The 22,884-nt window shown below is 48.8% G+C and overlaps 1 protein-coding gene across 2 annotated transcripts in view; it reads left to right on the top strand.

Moving 5' to 3' along the window:
• ACVR1C (activin A receptor type 1C) overlaps positions 1 to 22,884 on the top strand; it is a 96,746-nt gene that overhangs the window by 40,093 nt on the left and 33,769 nt on the right. For both annotated transcript variants that reach the window (XM_072122464.1, XM_072122465.1), the window contains exon 2: positions 5,493 to 5,723. In XM_072122464.1, coding sequence (XP_071978565.1) covers positions 5,493 to 5,723 — 231 coding nt within the window. The remainder of the gene's footprint in view (positions 1 to 5,492; positions 5,724 to 22,884) is intronic.

Here is a 22,884-nt window from a genome sequence, read left to right on the forward strand (position 1 = left end):
ATGCACGCTGGAGGAGTGACATGCGCGCGGGTGGTGTGACATGCACGCTGGAGGTGTGACATGCATGCTGGAGGTGTGCATAATTAGGATAATAACAGAGCACCGAGCCGTCTGTGTGACAGCATGAGGAGGTCAGAGTATAATTTGCGTAAACTTATAATCCTTTTTTTTGCACAAAATGCTAAGTTAAAGCACAAGCCAAGATCGATCCCAGCATCAGCATAAGAAATACTGTCTGAAGGTATTTTTGGTTAAACAAGCCCCACACTAAGTGGTAGATTTCCTAAGTAAAGGGAACAGTAATGGGGTCTAACTTTGCCCCTCAATGTAGAATCAGGAGTAACGGTCACTTTTATTATAGTAGAATACATACTTGTCACTCATGTGAAAGAAAACCCCACATTTTATATGAAACTTGTATTATTTCAACACAATGATAGCGATATCAGAAACCTCCAATAACGCTATCTAAGACCGCTGCGGAGTACAAAAGGAACGCCGAGGCACTGCCTCTTCCCTAGACCACCCCCTCGTTCCATAGCTGGGCAGTGACTGCTGCGCGACACCGCCCCTAATCACACCCACAACCCCGCCCCCTCATGAATACGCTGGACCGCTCTGAGAGCGGTCTGTCATTTCTATTGTACTCCGCAGCGATGTTAGATATTATTACCGGAGGTTTCCATTGTCTCCCTTTATGAGGCTCTTTATTATACGTCTCCCTGGATACACACAACGTCATATTCTCTGTATTTGTTCTAGTTATGAACTTTCTGCATTTAGTTTTGTTTTAATCTCTATAAAAACTATTTGAAGGGGAATTAAATAAGAAGGACCACAGGCGAAGTCTATACTGTACCCATATACATACACAAGTAAGGGGAGTTATACCGGGTCTATATCACGGGGGGTGGACGACTATCCAATGTGTAGGGGGAGCTTGGATACATTGACTATAATGTATATTTTATGTGTTTGTCAGGGTAAAGAACCTGCTGTAATGAATGCACAGAGCGGCTTCCAGGAGTTCTACATCTTTATGTAGGATTTCCTTTAAGCCATGGGGATGGGGTGTGACCCTCTCATTCTGGAAACCTACAAGCATTGCTAATACTGTCCGCCGTACCTATGGCTACATTAAAGGGGTTTGCCATCTGAAATCTATTTCAAACTCTCTCTGTCTAGGAAGATGTACAGCACTTTTTATCAGGTTGCATAGATGTCTATGGAGAGGGGAGGAGGAGCAGTGAGTCACAGCAGCCAGGAGGAGGAGCAGTGAGTCACAGCAGCCAGGAGGGGGAGCAGTGAGTCACAGCAGCCAGGAGGAGCAGTGAGTCACAGCAGCTAGGAGGGGGAGCAGTGAGTCACAGCAGCTAGGAGGGGGAACAGTGAGTCACAGCAGCCAGGAGGAGGAGCAGTGAGTTTCAGCAGCTAGGAGGGGGAGCAGTGAGTCACGGCAGCTAGGAGGAGGAGCAATGAGTCACAGCAGCTAGGAGGAGGGCAGTGAGTCACAGCAGCTAGGAGGAGGAGCAGTGAGTCACAGCAGCTAGGAGGAGGAGCAGTGAGCCACAGCAGCTAGGAGGGGGAGCAGTGAGTCACAGCAGCTAGGAGGAGGAGCAGTGAGTCACAGCAGCTCGGAGGAGGGCAGTGAGTCACAGCAGCTAGGAGGGGGAGCAGTGAGTCACAGCAGCCAGGAGGGGGAGCAGTGAGTCACAGCAGCTAGGAGGAGGAGCAGTGAGTCACAGCAGCCAGGAGGGGGAGCAGGGAGTCACAGCAGGAAGGAGGGGGAGCAGTGAGTCACAGCAGCTAGGAGGGGGAGCAGTGAGTCCCAGCAGCTAGGAGGAGGAGCAGTGAGTCACAGCAGCCTGGAGGGGGAGCAGTGAGTCACAGCAGCTAGGAGGGGAGCAGAGAGTCACAGCAGCCAGGAGGGGGAGCAGTGAGTCACAGCAGCTAGGAGGAGGAGCAATGAGTCACAGCAGCTAGGAGGGGGAGCAGTGAGTCACAGCAGCCAGGAGGGGGAGCAGTGAATCACAGCAGCTAGGAGGGGGAGCAGTGAGTCACAGCAGCTAGGAGGGGGAGCAGTGAGTCACAGCAGCTAGGAGGGGAGCAGAGAGTCACAGCAGCCAGGAGGGGAGGCAGTGAGTCACAGCAGCTAGGAGGGGGAGCAGTGAGTCACAGCAGCTAGGAGGGGGAGCAGTGAGTCACAGCAGCTAGGAGGGGAGCAGAGAGTCACAGCAGCCAGGAGGGCGAGCAGTGAGTCACAGCAGCTAGGAGGGGGAGCAGTGAGTCACAGCAGCTAGGAGGGGGAGCAGTGAGTCATAGCAGCTAGGTGGGGGAGCAGGGAGTCACAGCAGCTAGTAGGGGGAGCAGTGAGTCACAGCAGCTAGGAGGGGAGCAGAGAGTCACAGCTGCCAGGAGGGGGAGCAGTGAGTCACAGCAGCCAGGAGGGGGAGCAGTGAGTCACAGCAGCTAGGAGGGGAGCAGAGAGTCACAGCAGCCAGGAGGGGGAGCAGTGAGTCACAGCAGCTAGGAGGGGGAGCAGTGAGTCACAGCAGCTAGGAGGGGGAGCAGTGAGTCACAGCAGCTAGGAGGGGAGCAGTGAGTCACAGCAGCCAGGAGGGGGAGCAGTGAGTCACAGCAGCTAGGAGGGGGAGCAGTGAGTCACAGCAGCTAGGAGGGGGAGCAGTGAGTCACAGCAGCTAGGAGGGGGAGCAGTGAGTCACAGCAGCTAGGAGGGGGAGCAGTGAGTCACAGCAGCTAGGAGGGGGAGCAGTGAGTCACAGGAGCTAGGAGGGGGAGCAGTGAGTCACAGCAGCTAGGAGGGGAGCAGTGAGTCACAGCAGCCAGGCAGCCAGGAGGGGGAGCAGTGAGTCACAGCAGCTAGGAGGGGGAGCAGTGAGTCACAGCAGGTAGGAGGGGAGCAGTGAGTCACAGCAGCTAGGAGGGGGAGCAGTGAGTCACAGCAGCTAGGAGGGGGAGCAGTGAGTCACAGCAGCTAGGAGGGGGAGCAGTGAGTCACAGCAGCTAGGAGGGGGAGCAGTGAGTCACAGCAGCTAGGAGGGGGAGCAGTGAGTCACAGCAGCTAGGAGGGGGAGCAGTGAGTCACAGCAGCTAGGAGGGGGAGCAGTGAGTCACAGCAGCTAGGAGGGGGAGCAGTGAGTCACAGCCGCTAGGAGGGGGAGCAGTGAGTCACAGCAGCTAGGAGGGGGAGCAGTGAGTCACAGCAGCTAGGAGGGGAGCAGTGAGTGACAGCAGCTAGGAGGGGGAGCAGTGAGTCACAGCAGCCAGGAGGAGGAGCAGTGAGTCACAGCAGCTAGGAGGGGGAGCAGTGACTCACAGCAGCTAGGAGGGGGAGCAGTGAGTCACAGCAGCTAGGAGGGGGAGCAGTGAGTCACAGCAGCTAGGAGGGGGAGCAGTGAGACACAGCCGCTAGGAGGGGGAGCAGTGAGTCACAGCAGCTAGGAGGGGGAGCAGTGAGTCACAGCAGCCAGGAGGGGGAGCAGTGAGACACAGCAGCTAGGAGGAGGAGCAGTGAGTCACAGCAGCCAGGAGGGGGAGCAGTGAGTCACAGCAGCTAGGAGGGGGAGCAGTGACTCACAGCAGCTAGGAGGGGGAGCAGTGAGTCACAGCAGCTAGGAGGGGGAGCAGTGAGTCACAGCAGCTAGGAGGGGGAGCAGTGAGTCACAGCAGCTAGGAGGGGGAGCAGTGAGTCACAGCAGCTAGGAGGGGGAGCAGTGAGTCACAGCAGCCAGGAGGGGGAGCAGTGAGTCACAGCAGCTAGGAGGGGGAGCAGTGAGTCACAGCAGCAGGTAGGTCTCCACCCAGCATCTCAGAAAGGATAACAAATAATAGATACAGACTACTGAGATAAGAACTACTGAAAAATGTAGATTACAAGTCACATAATGACCAGAAGGAATGTTGTTTCTCATATTCACATGGTGGACTCCTTATTTCTGCAAAGTTAGTACAAAGTTGAGAAAAGCTTGGAGATAAAATGTCATGTGATGATGTCACTTGCTCTGTGGAGGCAACAGATGATTTATTTTGTCCAAATTACATAATGAAAACAAAATATTTACACAATTCTCTTTATTGCTGTTCTGATATTGTGTGTTCTGGAGCAGAGGATATTATCACATGCGCTTCCTCTGTATAATGGAGGATGTTATAATGTATTATACTGTTACTCTTGTAAATAAGGTGGTGTTTGGGTCATTTTATGTCACTTTCTCGGCTGCTCTCAATTATATCTTTAGAACTCAATCCAAAGTTGACTTACAATATGTAAATTTATGCTGCTGTATTATGGCGCAGGAACGGGGTGGTCTTACACGTCCCTGTATCCTCTTTTTTCCGTGCCGTCTGTAGGTCCAGTCTTGCACTCTGTAATTTTGAATACAAGTTTATAGCATTTAGACTTCCATTACTGCAGTACAGAGACCTGTTCATAGACAAAGGGAACCGGTGATGCAGGAGGCTCTTGTGGATCCCGCTCAGTGGATCCGCTGCTGCTTTTCATCCAGATCATTCTGCGTTGCGGTAACAGCCAGAGATGAGATGTTTCTGCCCTAATCCCCAGCTCCTTACACATTTCCATTGACATATTTGTCCTCTCTCCACCAAGTGATTTCACAACTAAATACATAGTAGAAAACGAAGACTCTTCTTTGCAGCCTCCACGAGATATCAGTCCCAATATCTGACCAATATAATCCTGTGTTCTGTCATAGAGGAGGGGCTGGAACAGAAGAGGCGTGTGTATGTTATGTAAATCTACCCTGACAGATTAACATAACACATGCCCCATCCTCCTCTGCTCCATAACCTCTTCTTTTTCTAATGGTCAGATACTGGGACTGATATCTGTACAACTTTAGGGGCTAGGAAGAAAATGCAAAGTGCCCCATGATATGTGAAGGAGCAACTACATTATGGTACATTCATCTTCACATTCGCCAGGTGGTGGAATTGAAGTTGTCAGGACCGGAGCCAGCACTGGGCATACCTGGGCAAGTGCCGGGGCCCAGAGCTCCTGGGGGGCCCACATAGGCCTGTATGTAAAGAATCCATAGGGAGTGATGGGGACTTTATATAAAATAACCATGAGGGGCTGTTAGGGAATATTTTAGGGAACGGGAGGCTGTTTTAGTGCCTGTATTTATAATGCCGCCATATAAGTTCACTGCAAGGGGCCTACTGAGGGTCTGTCGCCCAGGGGCCTAGTGAAACCTGGAGCCGACCCTGGGAGTTGCGGAGATGGTGCAAGTACTCATTAATGGTAAATGTTGGATCCGGGATTCAATATGAGGTCAAAGATAGCGGCCAAATCTCCTGCTGCAGGGACCTTGGTAACTGCTCGTTAGATTTTGTTTTCATGTTATTTGACTAATGTTAATGTTCTTTCCCCGGGAACAATCTAATCAATCTGATCACACTGTATTACTCATCACCAAAATATGTAACTGTTGCCTCTTTGTCTCCATTTTCAGGTCTCCAGTGCGTCTGTCTGATGTGTGAGAGCACCAACTACACGTGCCAGACGGAAGGAGCCTGCTGGACCTCGGTGATGCTGACCAATGGCAAGGAGGAGGTCATCAAGTCTTGTATCTCTCTCCTCGAGTTAAAGGCTCAGGTTTACTGTCACAGCTCCAACAACATCACGAGGACCGAGTGCTGCCACTCCGACTTCTGTAACAATATTACACTCCATTTACCCTTAGGTGAGTGAATGAGGAGGATTTAACCATCAAAAACATACAAATATTTTTAGAAAATGTCAGTTGTTCCTCCGTCAAAGTCTCCCGGCTCCCAAGTGACCTACAAGTAGACCCCCAATTTAGGAAGGTTGGATGAGACGACTTCAAAACATAAATTTTCTGTTTCACAATAATCTCTCATTTTAGACTAAATTCAGGTAAGAATTGATGCCCGGGGGCCCCTGATGCCGGTGCAATCCTTCTCTTATTGTTGTGACACCCAGAGCCCTCTACATGTTCTGCTCATATTCACATCCCTTGTGTAAAGAAGACAATGGAGGCAGCACCCATAGTCCTCCCACCCATAGTGCTCCCACCCATTGTCCTCCCACCCATTGTCCTTCCACCCATAGTCCTCCCATCCATAGTCCTCCCACCCATAGTCCTCCCACCCATAGTCCTCCCACCCATAGTGCTCCCACCCATTGTCCTCCCACCCATAGTCCTCCCACCCATAGTCCTCCCACCCATAGTCCTCCCACCCATAGTCCTCCCACCCATTGTCCTTCCACCCATAGTCCTCCCACCCATAGCCCTCCCACCCATAGTCCTCCCACCCATAGTCCTCCCACCCATTGTCCTCCCACCCATAGTCCTCCCACCCATAGTCCTCCCACCCATTGTCCTCCCACCCATTGTCCTCCCACCCATAGTCCTCCCACCCATAGTCCTCCCACCCATAGTTGTCCCACCCTCAGGGCACCAAGAAGATCATTAGCAAAAATGTTTAAACTGAATTTTCTCTAAAATGACAAATGACCAGCAAATAGGTAACACACGGAAATATTGTTACGTGCCCTGCCGCCTGCCCCCTGCCCCCTGCTCTCTGCACCCTGCACCCTGCTCCCTGCCTCCTGCTCCCTGCACCCTGCCCCCTGCTCCCTGCCCCCTGCTCCCTGCCCCCTGCTCCCTTCCTCCTGCTCCCTGCACCCTGCCCCCTTCTCCCTGCCCCTTGCACTCTGCACCCTGCTCTCTGCACCCTGCCCCCTGCACCCTGCCCCCTACTCTCTGCCACCTGCACACTGCCCCCTGCCCCCTGTACTCTGCTCCCTGCACCCTGCTCCCTGCACCCTGCCCCCTACTCTCTGCCGCCTGCAGCATGCCCCCTGCTCCCTGGCCCCTGCTCTCTGCACCCTGCTCCCTGCCCCCTGCACCCTGCCCCCTGCTCCCTGCACCCTGCAGGCTTTAGTGTCGGGTTGATCTGTGCGCTGCCTGTTCTTGTTCTTATTTTTGATGCAGGTTTTTATTTTACAATTCATTTCACCTACGTGTGTGTGTGTGTGTGGGTATATGTATGTGTACATGTCCTGTGTGTGTATGTGGGTATATGTATGTGTACATGTCCTGTGTGTGTATGTGGGTATATGTATGTGTACATGTCCTGTGTCTGTGTATGTGGGTATATGTATGTGTACATGTCCTGTGTCTGTGTATGTATGTGTACATGTCCTGTGTCTGTGTATGTGGGTATATGTATGTGTACATGTCCTGGGTCTGTGTATGTGGGTATATGTATGTGTACATGTCCTGTGTCTGTGTATGTGGGTATATGTATGTGTACATGTCCTGTGTCTGTGTATGTGGGTATATGTATGTGTACATGTCCTGTGTCTGTGTATGTGGGTATATGTATGTGTACATGTCCTGTGTATGTATGTGGGTATATGTATGTGTACATGTCCTGTGTGTGTGTATGTGGGTATATGTATGTGTACATGTCCTGTGTGTCTGTGTATGTGGGTATATGTATGTGTACATGTCCTGTGTCTGTGTATGTGGGTATATGTATGTGTACATGTCCTGTGTGTGTGTATGTGGGTATATGTATGTGTACATGTCCTGTGTCTGTGTATGTGGGTATATGTATGTGTACATGTCCTGTGTCTGTGTATGTGGGTATATGTATGTGTACATGTCCTGTGTCTGTGTATGTGGGTATATGTATGTGTACATGTCCTGTGTGTGTATGTATGTGGGTATATGTATGTGTACGTGTCCTGTGTCTGTGTATGTGGGTATATGTATGTGTACATGTCCTGTGTCTGTGTATGTATGTGTACATGTCCTGTGTGTGTGTATGTGGGTATATGTATGTGTACATGTCCTGTGTGTGTGTATGTGGGTATATGTATGTGTACATGTCCTGTGTCTGTGTATGTGGGTATATGTATGTGTACATGTCCTGTCTGTGTATGTGGGTATATGTATGTGTACATGTCCTGTGTCTGTGTATGTGGGTATATGTATGTGTACATGTCCTGTGTCTGTGTATGTGGGTATATGTATGTGTACATGTCCTGTGTGTGTGTATGTGGGTATATGTATGTGTACATGTCCTGTGTGTCTGTGTATGTGGGTATATGTATGTGTACATGTCCTGTGTCTGTGTATGTGGGTATATGTATGTGTACATGTCCTGTGTGTGTGTATGTGGGTATATGTATGTGTACATGTCCTGTGTCTGTGTATGTGGGTATATGTATGTGTACATGTCCTGTGTCTGTGTATGTGGGTATATGTATGTGTACATGTCCTGTGTCTGTGTATGTGGGTATATGTATGTGTACATGTCCTGTGTGTGTGTGTATGTGGGTATATGTATGTGTACATGTCCTGTGTCTGTGTATGTGGGTATATGTATGTGTACATGTCCTGTGTGTGTATGTATGTGGGTATATGTATGTGTACATGTCCTGTGTCTGTGTATGTGGGTATATGTATGTGTACATGTCCTGTGTGTGTATGTATGTGGGTATATGTATGTGTACGTGTCCTGTGTCTGTGTATGTGGGTATATGTATGTGTACATGTCCTGTGTCTGTGTATGTATGTGTACATGTCCTGTGTGTGTGTATGTGGGTATATGTATGTGTACATGTCCTGTGTGTGTGTGTGTGTATGTGGGTATATGTATGTGTACATGTCCTGTGTCTGTGTATGTGGGTATATGTATGTGTACATGTCCTGTGTGTCTGTGTATGTGGGTATATGTATGTGTACATGTCCTGTGTGTGTGTATGTGGGTATATGTATGTGTACATGTCCTGTGTCTGTGTATGTGGGTATATGTATGTGTACATGTCCTGTGTCTGTGTATGTATGTGTACATGTCCTGTGTCTGTGTATGTGGGTATATGTATGTGTACATGTCCTGGGTCTGTGTATGTGGGTATATGTATGTGTACATGTCCTGTGTCTGTGTATGTGGGTATATGTATGTGTACATGTCCTGTGTCTGTGTATGTGGGTATATGTATGTGTACATGTCCTGTGTCTGTGTATGTGGGTATATGTATGTGTACATGTCCTGTGTATGTATGTGGGTATATGTATGTGTACATGTCCTGTGTGTGTGTATGTGGGTATATGTATGTGTACATGTCCTGTGTGTCTGTGTATGTGGGTATATGTATGTGTACATGTCCTGTGTCTGTGTATGTGGGTATATGTATGTGTACATGTCCTGTGTGTGTGTATGTGGGTATATGTATGTGTACATGTCCTGTGTCTGTGTATGTGGGTATATGTATGTGTACATGTCCTGTGTCTGTGTATGTGGGTATATGTATGTGTACATGTCCTGTGTCTGTGTATGTGGGTATATGTATGTGTACATGTCCTGTGTGTGTATGTATGTGGGTATATGTATGTGTACGTGTCCTGTGTCTGTGTATGTGGGTATATGTATGTGTACATGTCCTGTGTCTGTGTATGTATGTGTACATGTCCTGTGTGTGTGTATGTGGGTATATGTATGTGTACATGTCCTGTGTGTGTGTATGTGGGTATATGTATGTGTACATGTCCTGTGTCTGTGTATGTGGGTATATGTATGTGTACATGTCCTGTGTCTGTGTATGTGGGTATATGTATGTGTACATGTCCTGTGTGTGTGTATGTGGGTATATGTATGTGTACATGTCCTGTGTCTGTGTATGTGGGTATATGTATGTGTACATGTCCTGTGTCTGTGTATGTGGGTATATGTATGTGTACATGTCCTGTGTGTGTATGTGGGTATATGTATGTGTACATGTCCTGTGTCTGTGTATGTGGGTATATGTATGTGTACATGTCCTGTGTGTGTGTATGTGGGTATATGTATGTGTACATGTCCTGTGTGTCTGTGTATGTGGGTATATGTATGTGTACATGTCCTGTGTCTGTGTATGTGGGTATATGTATGTGTACATGTCCTGTGTGTGTGTATGTGGGTATATGTATGTGTACATGTCCTGTGTCTGTGTATGTGGGTATATGTATGTGTACATGTCCTGTGTCTGTGTATGTGGGTATATGTATGTGTACATGTCCTGTGTCTGTGTATGTGGGTATATGTATGTGTACATGTCCTGTGTGTGTGTGTATGTGGGTATATGTATGTGTACATGTCCTGTGTCTGTGTATGTGGGTATATGTATGTGTACATGTCCTGTGTGTGTATGTATGTGGGTATATGTATGTGTACATGTCCTGTGTCTGTGTATGTGGGTATATGTATGTGTACATGTCCTGTGTGTGTATGTATGTGGGTATATGTATGTGTACGTGTCCTGTGTCTGTGTATGTGGGTATATGTATGTGTACATGTCCTGTGTCTGTGTATGTATGTGTACATGTCCTGTGTGTGTGTATGTGGGTATATGTATGTGTACATGTCCTGTGTGTGTGTGTATGTGGGTATATGTATGTGTACATGTCCTGTGTCTGTGTATGTGGGTATATGTATGTGTACATGTCCTGTGTGTGTATGTGGGTATATGTATGTGTACATGTCCTGTGTCTGTGTATGTGGGTATATGTATGTGTACATGTCCTGTGTCTGTGTATGTGGGTATATGTATGTGTACATGTCCTGTGTGTGTGTGTATGTGGGTATATGTATGTGTACATGTCCTGTGTCTGTGTATGTGGGTATATGTATGTGTACATGTCCTGTGTGTGTATGTGGGTATATGTATGTGTACATGTCCTGTGTGTGTGTATGTGGGTATATGTATGTGTACATGTCCTGTGTCTGTGTATGTGGGTATATGTATGTGTACATGTCCTGTGTGTGTGTGTATGTGGGTATATGTATGTGTACATGTCCTGTGTCTGTGTATGTGGGTATATGTATGTGTACATGTCCTGTGTCTGTGTATGTGGGTATATGTATGTGTACATGTCCTGTGTCTGTGTATGTGGGTATATGTATGTGTACATGATCTGTGTGTGTGTGTGTATGTGGGTATATGTATGTGTACATGTCCTGTGTCTGTGTATGTGGGTATATGTATGTGTACATGTCCTGTGTGTGTATGTGGGTATATGTATGTGTACATGTCCTGTGTCTGTGGGTATATGTATGTGTACATGTCCTGTGTGTGTATGTATGTGGGTATATGTATGTGTACATGTCCTGTGTCTGTGTATGTGGGTATATGTATGTGTACATGTCCTGTGTCTGTGTATGTGGGTATATGTATGTGTACATGTCCTGTGTGTGTATGTGGGTATATGTATGTGTACATGTCCTGTGTGTGTGTGTATGTGGGTATATGTATGTGTACATGTCCTGTGTCTGTGTATGTGGGAATATGTATGTGTACATGTCCTGTGTCTGTGTATGTGGGTATATGTATGTGTACATGTCCTGTGTCTGTGTATGTGGGTATATGTATGTGTACATGTCCTGTGTCTGTGTATGTGGGTATATGTATGTGTACATGTCCTGTGTGTGTGTATGTGGGTATATGTATGTGTACATGTCCTGTGTCTGTGTATGTGGGTATATGTATGTGTACATGTCCTGTCTGTGTATGTGGGTATATGTATGTGTACATGTCCTGTGTGTGTGTGTATGTGGGTATATGTATGTGTACATGTCCTGTGTCTGTGTATGTGGGTATATGTATGTGTACATGTCCTGTGTGTGTATGTGGGTATATGTATGTGTACATGTCCTGTGTCTGTGTATGTGGGTATATGTATGTGTACATGTCCTGTGTCTGTGTATGTGGGTATATGTATGTGTACATGTCCTGTGTCTGTGTATGTGGGTATATGTATGTGTACATGTCCTGTGTCTGTGTATGTGGGTATATGTATGTGTACATGTCCTGTGTCTGTGTATGTGGGTATATGTATGTGTACATGTCCTGTGTGTATGTGGGTATATGTATGTGTACATGTCCTGTGTCTGTGTATGTGGGTATATGTATGTGTACATGTCCTGTGTCTGTGTATGTGGGTATATGTATGTGTACATGTCCTGTGTCTGTGTATGTGGGTATATGTATGTGTACATGTCCTGTGTGTGTATGTGGGTATATGTATGTGTACATGTCCTGTGTGTGTATGTGGGTATATGTATGTGTACATGTCCTGTGTGTGTATGTATGTGGGTATATGTATGTGTACATGTCCTGTGTCTGTGTATGTGGGTATATGTATGTGTACATGTCCTGTGTGTGTATGTGGGTATATGTATGTGTACATGTCCTGTGTGTGTATGTATGTGGGTATATGTATGTGTACATGTCCTGTGTCTGTGTATGTGGGTATATGTATGTGTACATGTCCTGTGTGTGTATGTGGGTATATGTATGTGTACATGTCCTGTGTCTGTGTATGTGGGTATATGTATGTGTACATGTCCTGTGTCTGTGTATGTGGGTATATGTATGTGTACATGTCCTGTGTGTGTGTGTATGTGGGTATATGTATGTGTACATGTCCTGTGTGTGTGTATGTGGGTATATGTATGTGTACATGTCCTGTGTGTCTGTGTATGTGGGTATATGTATGTGTACATGTCCTGTGTGTGTGTGTATGTGGGTATATGTATGTGTACATGTCCTGTGTCTGTGTATGTGGGTATATGTATGTGTACATGTCCTGTGTGTGTGTGTATGTGGGTATATGTATGTGTACATGTCCTGTGTGTGTGTATGTGGGTATATGTATGTGTACATGTCCTGTGTGTGTGTATGTGGGTATATGTATGTGTACATGTCCTGTGTCTGTGTATGTGGGTATATGTATGTGTACATGTCCTGTGTCTGTGTATGTGGGTATATGTATGTGTACATGTCCTGTGTGTGTATGTGGGTATATGTATGTGTACATGTCCTGTGTCTGTGTATGTGGGTATATGTATGTGTACATGTCCTGTTTGTGTATGTGGGTATATGTATGTGTACATGTCCTGTGTCTGTGTATGTGGGTATATGTATGTGTACATGTCCTGTGTCTGTGTATGTGGGTATATGTATGTGTACATGTCCTGTCTGTGTATGTGGGTATATGTATGTGTACATGTCCTGTGTCTGTGTATGTGGGTATATGTATGTGTACATGTCCTGTGTCTGTGTATGTGGGTATATGTATGTGTACATGTCCTGTGTCTGTGTATGTGGGTATATGTATGTGTACATGTCCTGTGTCTGTGTATGTGGGTATATGTATGTGTACATGTCCTGTGTGTGTGTGTATGTGGGTATATGTATGTGTACATGTCCTGTGTCTGTGTATGTGGGTATATGTATGTGTACATGTCCTGTGTCTGTGTATGTGGGTATATGTATGTGTACATGTCCTGTGTCTGTGTATGTGGGTATATGTATGTGTACATGTCCTGTGTGTGTGTATGTGGGTATATGTATGTGTACATGTCCTGTGTCTGTGTATGTGGGTATATGTATGTGTACATGTCCTGTGTCTGTGTATGTGGGTATATGTATGTGTACATGTCCTGTGTCTGTGTATGTGGGTATATGTATGTGTACATGTCCTGTGTGTCTGTGTATGTGGGTATATGTATGTGTACATGTCCTGTGTTTGTGTATGTGGGTATATGTATGTGTACATGTCCTGTGTCTGTGTATGTGGGTATATGTATGTGTACATGTCCTGTGTGTCTGTGTATGTGGGTATATGTATGTGTACATGTCCTGTGTTTGTGTATGTGGGTATATGTATGTGTACATGTCCTGTGTGTGTATGTGGGTATATGTATGTGTACATGTCCTGTGTGTGTGTATGTGGGTATATGTATGTGTACATGTCCTGTGTCTGTGTATGTGGGTATATGTATGTGTACATGTCCTGTGTCTGTGTATGTGAGTATATGTATGTGCACATGTCCTGTGTCTGTGTATGTGGGTATATGTATGTGTACATGTCCTGTGTCTGTGTATGTGGGTATATGTATGTGTACATGTCCTGTGTCTGTGTATGTGGGTATATGTATGTGTACATGTCCTGTGTGTGTGTATGTGGGTATATGTATGTGTACATGTCCTGTGTCTGTGTATGTGGGTATATGTATGTGTACATGTCCTGTGTCTGTGTATGTGGGTATATGTATGTGTACATGTCCTGTGTCTGTGTATGTGGGTATATGTATGTGTACATGTCCTGTGTGTGTGTATGTGGGTATATGTATGTGTACATGTCCTGTGTGTGTGTATGTGGGTATATGTATGTGTACATGTCCTGGGTCTGTGTATGTGGGTATATGTATGTGTACATGTCCTGTGCCTGTGTATGTGGGTATATGTATGTGTACATGTCCTGTGTGTGTGTATGTAGGTGTACATGTCCTGTGTCTGGGTATGTGGGTATATGTATGTGTACATGTCCTGTGTCTGTGTATGTATGTGTACATGTCCTGTGTCTGGGTATGTGGGTATATGTATGTGTACATGTCCTGTGTCTGGGTATGTGGGTATATGTATGTGTACATGTCCTGTGTCTGTGTATGTAGGTGTACATGTCCTGTGTCTGGGTATGTGGGTATATGTATGTGTACATGTCCTGTGTCTGTGTATGTATGTGTACATGTCCTGTGTCTGTGTATGTATGTGTACATGTCCTGTGTCTGGGTATGTGGGTATCAGTCGTCATCAATATGTTACTTTGTTGCTCCATCTATTTCTTGTTTCTATGAGCCGGTCTTCTGTCTATAATCCATCCATACGATGCTGGGATCCTCCATGATCCATTATAAAACATAATGTAGGAAATAAAATCCTAGAGACCTATAGATTGGGTTGTCTTAGATTGGGATCCGAAGTAGAACGGATTTTCTTTATTAGTCCTCCCCTTTAAGTCACATATGGAGTTGGTTATTGACCTTTCCCCGGTCTCCGCAGACATCTGTATACGTCGCAGATTCCCTGTAATGGATGTAAAACTGCTGATACTTACCCATCGCTGAAACTCCCACAAATAACCAAAGGGAAAGAAAATAATATAAATAATATAAATAATATAAATAATCCTCTTCCACCTTCTCTCGGAGGTCTCGTGGTGTCCTCAGGGGACGTTGCATAAACTGCTGGAGGCTTTTGCTCCACTCATTTGATGAAATCCGCGCTGATTCCCCGGCGCTGACACATTTTACTTGTTGTTTGCTTATTGCACAAGGAGCGATAATTGGGTAAAAGTGAAAAGGGAAACAGTTACCCAAATCACAGACTTGTCCTCTGTCTCCAGGGTCAGAAAGTTCTCCAGATGTGACCACAGTTTATTCTTAAAGGGTAAAACATCACAATGGAAAAAGGCCACAGAGGACGTATGACATAATGGAGGCTCAAGGAGAAGGGTTGTCACAGTACAGGACATATACACACATATACACACATATACATACACATAGTACAGTACAGGACATATACACACATATACATACACATAGTACAGTACAGGACATATACACACATATACACACATACATACACATAGTACAGTACAGGACATATACACACATATACACACACATAGTACAGTACAGGACATATACACACATATACACACATATACACACACATAGTACAGTACAGGACATATACACACATATACACACATATACATACACATAGTACAGTACAGGACATATACACACATATACATACACATAGTACAGTACAGGACATATACACACATATACACACATATACACACATATACACACATATACACACATATACATACACATAGTACAGTACAGGACATATACACACATATACACACATACATACACATAGTACAGCACAGGACATATACACACATACATACACATAGTACAGTACACGTGCATATACATACATACATACATACATACACACACATAGTACAGTACAGGACATATACACACATATACATACACATAGTACAGTACAGGACATATACACACATATACACACATACATACACATAGTACAGTACACGTGCATATACATACATACATACATACACACATATACATACATACATACACACATATACATACATACACATAGTACAGTACAGGACATATACACACATATATACACATACATACACATAGTACAGTACACGTGCATATACATACATACATATATATATACATACATACATACACACACATAGTACAGTACATGTGCAAATACATACACACATATACACACATATACACACATATACATACATACATACACACACATAGTACAGTACAGGACATATACACACATATACACACATACATACACATAGTACAGTACACGTGCATATACATACATACATACACACATATACACACATACATACACACATATACATACATACACATAGTACAGTACATGTGCAAATACATACACACATAGACACACACATATACACTCACCGGCCACTTTATTAGGTACACCTGTCCAACAGCTCATTAAAACTTAATTTCTAATCAGCCAATCACATGGCGGCACCTCAGTGCATTTAGGCATGTAGACATGGTCAAGACAATCTCCTGCAGTTCTCCCGAGCATCAGTATGGGGAAGAAAGGTGATTTGTGGCCTGTGAACGTGGCATGGTTGTTGGTGCCAGAAGGGCTGGTCTGAGTATTTCAGAAACTGCTGATCTACTGGGATTTTCACGCACAACCATCTCTAGGGTTTACAGAGAATGGTCTGAAAAAGAAAAACCATCCAGTGAGCGGCAGTTCTGTGGGCGGAAATGCCTTGTTGATGCCAGAGGTCAGAGGAGAATGGGCAGACTGGTTCGAGCTGATAGAAAGGCAACAGTGACTCAAATCGCCACCCGTTACAACCAAGGTAGGCAGAAGAGCATCTCTGAATGCACAGTACGTCCAACTTTGAGGCAGATGGGCTACAGCAGCAGAAGACCACACCGGATGCCGCTCCTTTCAGCTAAGAACAGGAAACTGAGGCTACAATTTGCACAAGCTCATCAAAATTGGACAGTAGAAGATTGGAAAAACGTTGCCTGGTCTGATGAGTCTCGATTTCTGCTGCGACATTCGGATGGTAGGGTCAGAATTTGGTACAACAACATGAAAGCATGGATTCATCCTGCCTTGTATCAGCGGGTCAGGCTGGTGGTGGTGCTGGTGTCATGGATCCATCCTGCCTTGTATCAGCGGCTCAGGCTGGTGGTGGTGGTGTCATGGATCCATCCTGCCTTGTATCAGCGGGTCAGGCTGGTGCTGGTGGTGTCATGGATCCATCCTGCCTTGTATCAGCGGCTCAGGCTGGTGGTGGTGGTGTCATGGATCCATCCTGCCTTGTATCAGCGGCTCAGGCTGGTGGTGGTGGTGTCATGGATCCATCCTGCCTTGTATCAGCGGCTCAGGCTGGTGGTGGTGGTGTCATGGATCCATCCTGCCTTGTATCAGCGGCTCAGGCTGGTGGTGGTGGTGTCATGGATCCATCCTGCCTTGTATCAGCGGCTCAGGCTGGTGGTGGTGGTGTCATGGATCCATCCTGCCTTGTATCAGCGGGTCAGGCTGGTGGTGCTGGTGTCATGGATCCATCCTGCCTTGTATCAGCGGGTCAGGCTGGTGGTGGTGGTGTCATGGATCCATCCTGCCTTGTATCAGCGGCTCAGGCTGGTGGTGCTGGTGTCATGGATCCATCCTGCCTTGTATCAGCGGGTCAGGCTGGTGGTGGTGGTGTCATGGATCCATCCTGCCTTGTATCAGCGGCTCAGGCTGGTGGTGGTGGTGTCATGGATCCATCCTGCCTTGTATCAGCGGGTCAGGCTGGTGGTGCTGGTGTCATGGATCCATCCTGCCTTGTATCAGCGGGTCAGGCTGGTGGTGGTGGTGTCATGGATCCATCCTGCCTTGTATCAGTGGGTCAGGCTGGTGGTGGTGGTGTCATGGATCCATGCTGCCTTGTATCAGCGGCTCAGGCTGGTGGTGGTGGTGGTGTCATGGATCCATCCTGCCTTGTATCAGCGGGTCAGGCTGGTGGTGGTGGTGTCATGGATCCATCCTGCCTTGTATCAGCGGCTCAGGCTGCTGGTGGTGGTGTCATGGATCCATCCTGCCTTGTATCAGCGGCTCAGGCTGGTGGTGGTGGTGTCATGGATCCATCCTGCCTTGTATCAGCGGGTCAGGCTGGTGGTGGTGGTGTCATGGATCCATCCTGCCTTGTATCAGCGGGTCAGGCTGGTGGTGGTGGTGTCATGGATCCATCATGCCTTGTATCAGGGGGTCAGGCTGGTGGTGGTGGTGTCATGGATCCATCCTGCCTTGTATCAGCGGGTCAGGCTGGTGGTGGTGGTGTCATGGATCCATCCTGCCTTGTATCAGCGGCTCAGGCTGGTGGTGGTGGTGTCATGGATCCATCCTGCCTTGTATCAGCGGGTCAGGCTGGTGGTGGTGGTGTCATGGATCCATCCTGCCTTGTATCAGCGGCTCAGGCTGGTGGTGGTGGTGTCATGGATCCATCCTGCCTTGTATCAGCGGCTCAGGCTGGTGCTGGTGGTGTCATGGATCCATCCTGCCTTGTATCAGCGGGTCAGGCTGGTGGTGGTGGTGTCATGGATCCATCCTGCCTTGTATCAGCGGCTCAGGCTGGTGGTGGTGGTGTCATGGATCCATCCTGCCTTGTATCAGCGGCTCAGGCTGGTGCTGGTGGTGTCATGGATCCATCCTGCCTTGTATCAGCGGGTCAGGCTGGTGGTGGTGGTGTCATGGATCCATCCTGCCTTGTATCAGCGGGTCAGGCTGGTGGTGCTGGTGTCATGGATCCATCCTGCCTTGTATCAGCGGCTCAGGCTGGTGGTGCTGGTGTCATGGATCCATCCTGCCTTGTATCAGCGGGTCAGGCTGCTGGTGGTGGTGCCATGGATCCATCCTGCCTTGTATCAGTGGGTCAGGCTGGTGGTGGTGTCATGGATCCATCCTGCCTTGTATCAGCGGCTCAGGCTGGTGGTGGTGGTGTCATGGATCCATCCTGCCTTGTATCAGCGGCTCAGGCTGGTGCTGCTGGTGTCATGGATCCATCCTGCCTTGTATCAGCGGCTCAGGCTGGTGGTGCTGGTGTCATGGATCCATCCTGCCTTGTATCAGCGGGTCAGGCTGGTGGTGGTGGTGTCATGGATCCATCCTGCCTTGTATCAGCGGGTCAGGCTGGTGGTGGTGGTGTCATGGATCCATCCTGCCTTGTATCAGCGGGTCAGGCTGGTGGTGGTGGTGTCATGGATCCATCCTGCCTTGTATCAGCGGCTCAGGCTGGTGGTGGTGGTGTCATGGATCCATCCTGCCTTGTATCAGCGGCTCAGGCTGGTGGTGGTGGTGTCATGGATCCATCCTGCCTTGTATCAGCGGCTCAGGCTGGTGGTGGTGGTGTCATGGATCCATCCTGCCTTGTATCAGCGGGTCAGGCTGGTGGTGGTGGTGTCATGGATCCATCCTGCCTTGTATCAGCGGCTCAGGCTGGTGGTGGTGGTGTCATGGATCCATCCTGCCTTGTATCAGCGGCTCAGGCTGGTGGTGGTGGTGTCATGGATCCATCCTGCCTTGTATCAGCGGCTCAGGCTGGTGGTGGTGGTGTCATGGATCCATCCTGCCTTGTATCAGCGGGTCAGGCTGGTGGTGGTGGTGTCATGGATCCATCCTGCCTTGTATCAGCGGCTCAGGCTGGTGGTGTCATGGATCCATCCTGCCTTGTATCAGCGGGTCAGGCTGGTGGTGGTGGTGTCATGGATCCATCCTGCCTTGTATCAGCGGCTCAGGCTGGTGCTGGTGGTGTCATGGATCCATCCTGCCTTGTATCAGCGGGTCAGGCTGGTGGTGGTGGTGTCATGGATCCATCCTGCCTTGTATCAGCGGGTCAGGCTGGTGGTGGTGGTGTCATGGATCCATCCTGCCTTGTATCAGCGGGTCAGGCTGGTGGTGCTGGTGTCATGGATCCATCCTGCCTTGTATCAGCGGCTCAGGCTGGTGGTGGTGGTGCCATGGATCCATCCTGCCTTGTATCAGCGGGTCAGGCTGGTGTTGGTGGTGTCATGGATCCATCCTGCCTTGTATCAGCGGCTCAGGCTGGTGGTGCTGGTGTCATGGATCCATCCTGCCTTGTATCAGCGGCTCAGGCTGGTGGTGGTGGTGTCATGGATCCATCCTGCCTTGTATCAGCGGGTCAGGCTGGTGGTGGTGGTGTCATGGATCCATCCTGCCTTGTATCAGCGGCTCAGGCTGGTGGTGCTGGTGTCATGGATCCATCCTGCCTTGTATCAGCGGCTCAGGCTGGTGGTGGTGGTGTCATGGATCCATCCTGCCTTGTATCAGCGGGTCAGGCTGGTGGTGGTGGTGTCATGGATCCATCCTGCCTTGTATCAGCGGCTCAGGCTGGTGGTGGTGGTGTCATGGATCCATCCTGCCTTGTATCAGCGGCTCAGGCTGGTGGTGGTGGTGTCATGGATCCATCCTGCCTTGTATCAGCGGCTCAGGCTGGTGGTGGTGGTGTCATGGATCCATCCTGCCTTGTATCAGCGGCTCAGGCTGGTGGTGGTGGTGTCATGGATCCATCCTGCCTTGTATCAGCGGGTCAGGCTGGTGCTGGTGGTGTCATGGATCCATCCTGCCTTGTATCAGCGGGTCAGGCTGGTGGTGGTGGTGTCATGGATCCATCCTGCCTTGTATCAGCGGCTCAGGCTGGTGGTGCTGGTGTCATGGATCCATCCTGCCTTGTATCAGCGGCTCAGGCTGGTGGTGGTGGTGTCATGGATCCATCCTGCCTTGTATCAGCGGGTCAGGCTGGTGGTGGTGGTGTCATGGATCCATCCTGCCTTGTATCAGCGGCTCAGGCTGGTGGTGGTGGTGGTGTCATGGATCCATCCTGCCTTGTATCAGCGGCTCAGGCTGGTGGTGCTGGTGTCATGGATCCATCCTGCCTTGTATCAGCGGCTCAGGCTGGTGGTGCTGGTGTCATGGATCCATCCTGCCTTGTATCAGCGGCTCAGGCTGGTGGTGCTGGTGTCATGGATCCATCCTGCCTTGTATCAGCGGCTCAGGCTGGTTCTGGTGTCATGGATCCATCCTGCCTTGTATCAGCGGCTCAGGCTGGTGGTGGTGGTGTCATGGATCCATCCTGCCTTGTATCAGCGGCTCAGGCTGGTGCTGGTGGTGTCATGGATCCATCCTGCCTTGTATCAGCGGCTCAGGCTGGTGGTGGTGGTGTCATGGATCCATCCTGCCTTGTATCAGCGGGTCAGGCTGGTGGTGGTGGTGTCATGGATCCATCCTGCCTTGTATCAGCGGGTCAGGCTGGTGGTGCTGGTGTCATGGATCCATCCTGCCTTGTATCAGCGGGTCAGGCTGGTGTTGGTGGTGTCATGGATCCATCCACCATGCTAGTAACGGGTTGGACCCCCTTTTGCCTTCAGAACTGCCTCAATTCTTCGTGACATAGATACAACAAGGTGCTGGAAGCTCCTCAGAGATTTTGCTCCATAGTGACATGATGGCATCACACAGTTGCCGCAGATTTGTCGGCTGCACATCCATGATGCGAATCTCCCGTTCCACCACATCCCAAAGATGCTCTATTGGATTGAGATCTGGTGACTGTGGACTCCATTTGTGTCCAGTGACCTCATTGTCATGTTCAAGAAACCAGTCTGAGATGATTCCAGCTTTATGACATGGCGCATTATCCTGCTGAAAGTAGCCATCAGATGTTACAGGGTACATTGTGCTCATAAAGGGATGGACATGGGCAGCAACAATACTCAGGTAGGCTGTGGCGTTGTACCAAGGGGCCCAAAGACACCATGACACCACCACCACCAGCCTGACCCGCTGATACAAGGCAGGATGGATCCATGACACCACCACCACCAGCCTGACCCGCTGATACAAGGCAGGATGGATCCATGACACCACCACCACCAGCCTGACCCGCTGATACAAGGCAGGATGGATCCATGACACCAGCACCACCAGCCTGAGCCGCTGATACAAGGCAGGATGGATCCATGACACCACCACCACCAGCCTGAGCCACTGATACAAGGCAGGATGGATCCATGACACCACCAGCACCAGCCTGAGCCGCTGATACAAGGCAGGATGGATCCATGACACCACCAGCACCAGCCTGACCCGCTGATACAAGGCAGGATGGATCCATGACACCACCACCACCAGCCTGACCCGCTGATACAAGGCAGGATGGATCCATGACACCACCACCACCAGCCTGAGCCACTGATACAAGGCAGGATGGATCCATGACACCAGCACCACCAGCCTGACCCGCTGATACAAGGCAGGATGGATCCATGACACCAGCACCACCAGCCTGAGCCGCTGATACAAGGCAGGATGGATCCATGACACCACCACCACCAGCCTGAGCCGCTGATACAAGGCAGGATGGATCCATGACACCACCACCACCAGCCTGACCCGCTGATACAAGGCAGGATGGATCCATGACACCAGCACCACCAGCCTGACCCGCTGATACAAGGCAGGATGGATCCATGACACCACCACCACCAGCCTGAGCCGCTGATACAAGGCAGGATGGATCCATGACACCACCACCAGCCTGAGCCGCTGATACAAGGCAGGATGGATCCATGACACCACCACCACCAGCCTGAGCCGCTGATACAAGGCAGGATGGATCCATGACACCACCACCACCAGCCTGAGCCGCTGATACAAGGCAGGATGGATCCATGACACCACCACCACCAGCCTGAGCCGCTGATACAAGGCAGGATGGATCCATGACACCACCACCAGCCTGAGCCGCTGATACAAGGCAGGATGGATCCATGACACCACCACCACCAGCCTGAACCGCTGATACAAGGCAGGATGGATCCATGACACCACCACCACCAGCCTGA

Source organism: Engystomops pustulosus, chromosome 8 (assembly GCF_040894005.1).
Source record: "Engystomops pustulosus chromosome 8, aEngPut4.maternal, whole genome shotgun sequence".
Classification (NCBI taxonomy): Eukaryota; Metazoa; Chordata; class Amphibia; order Anura; family Leptodactylidae; genus Engystomops; species Engystomops pustulosus.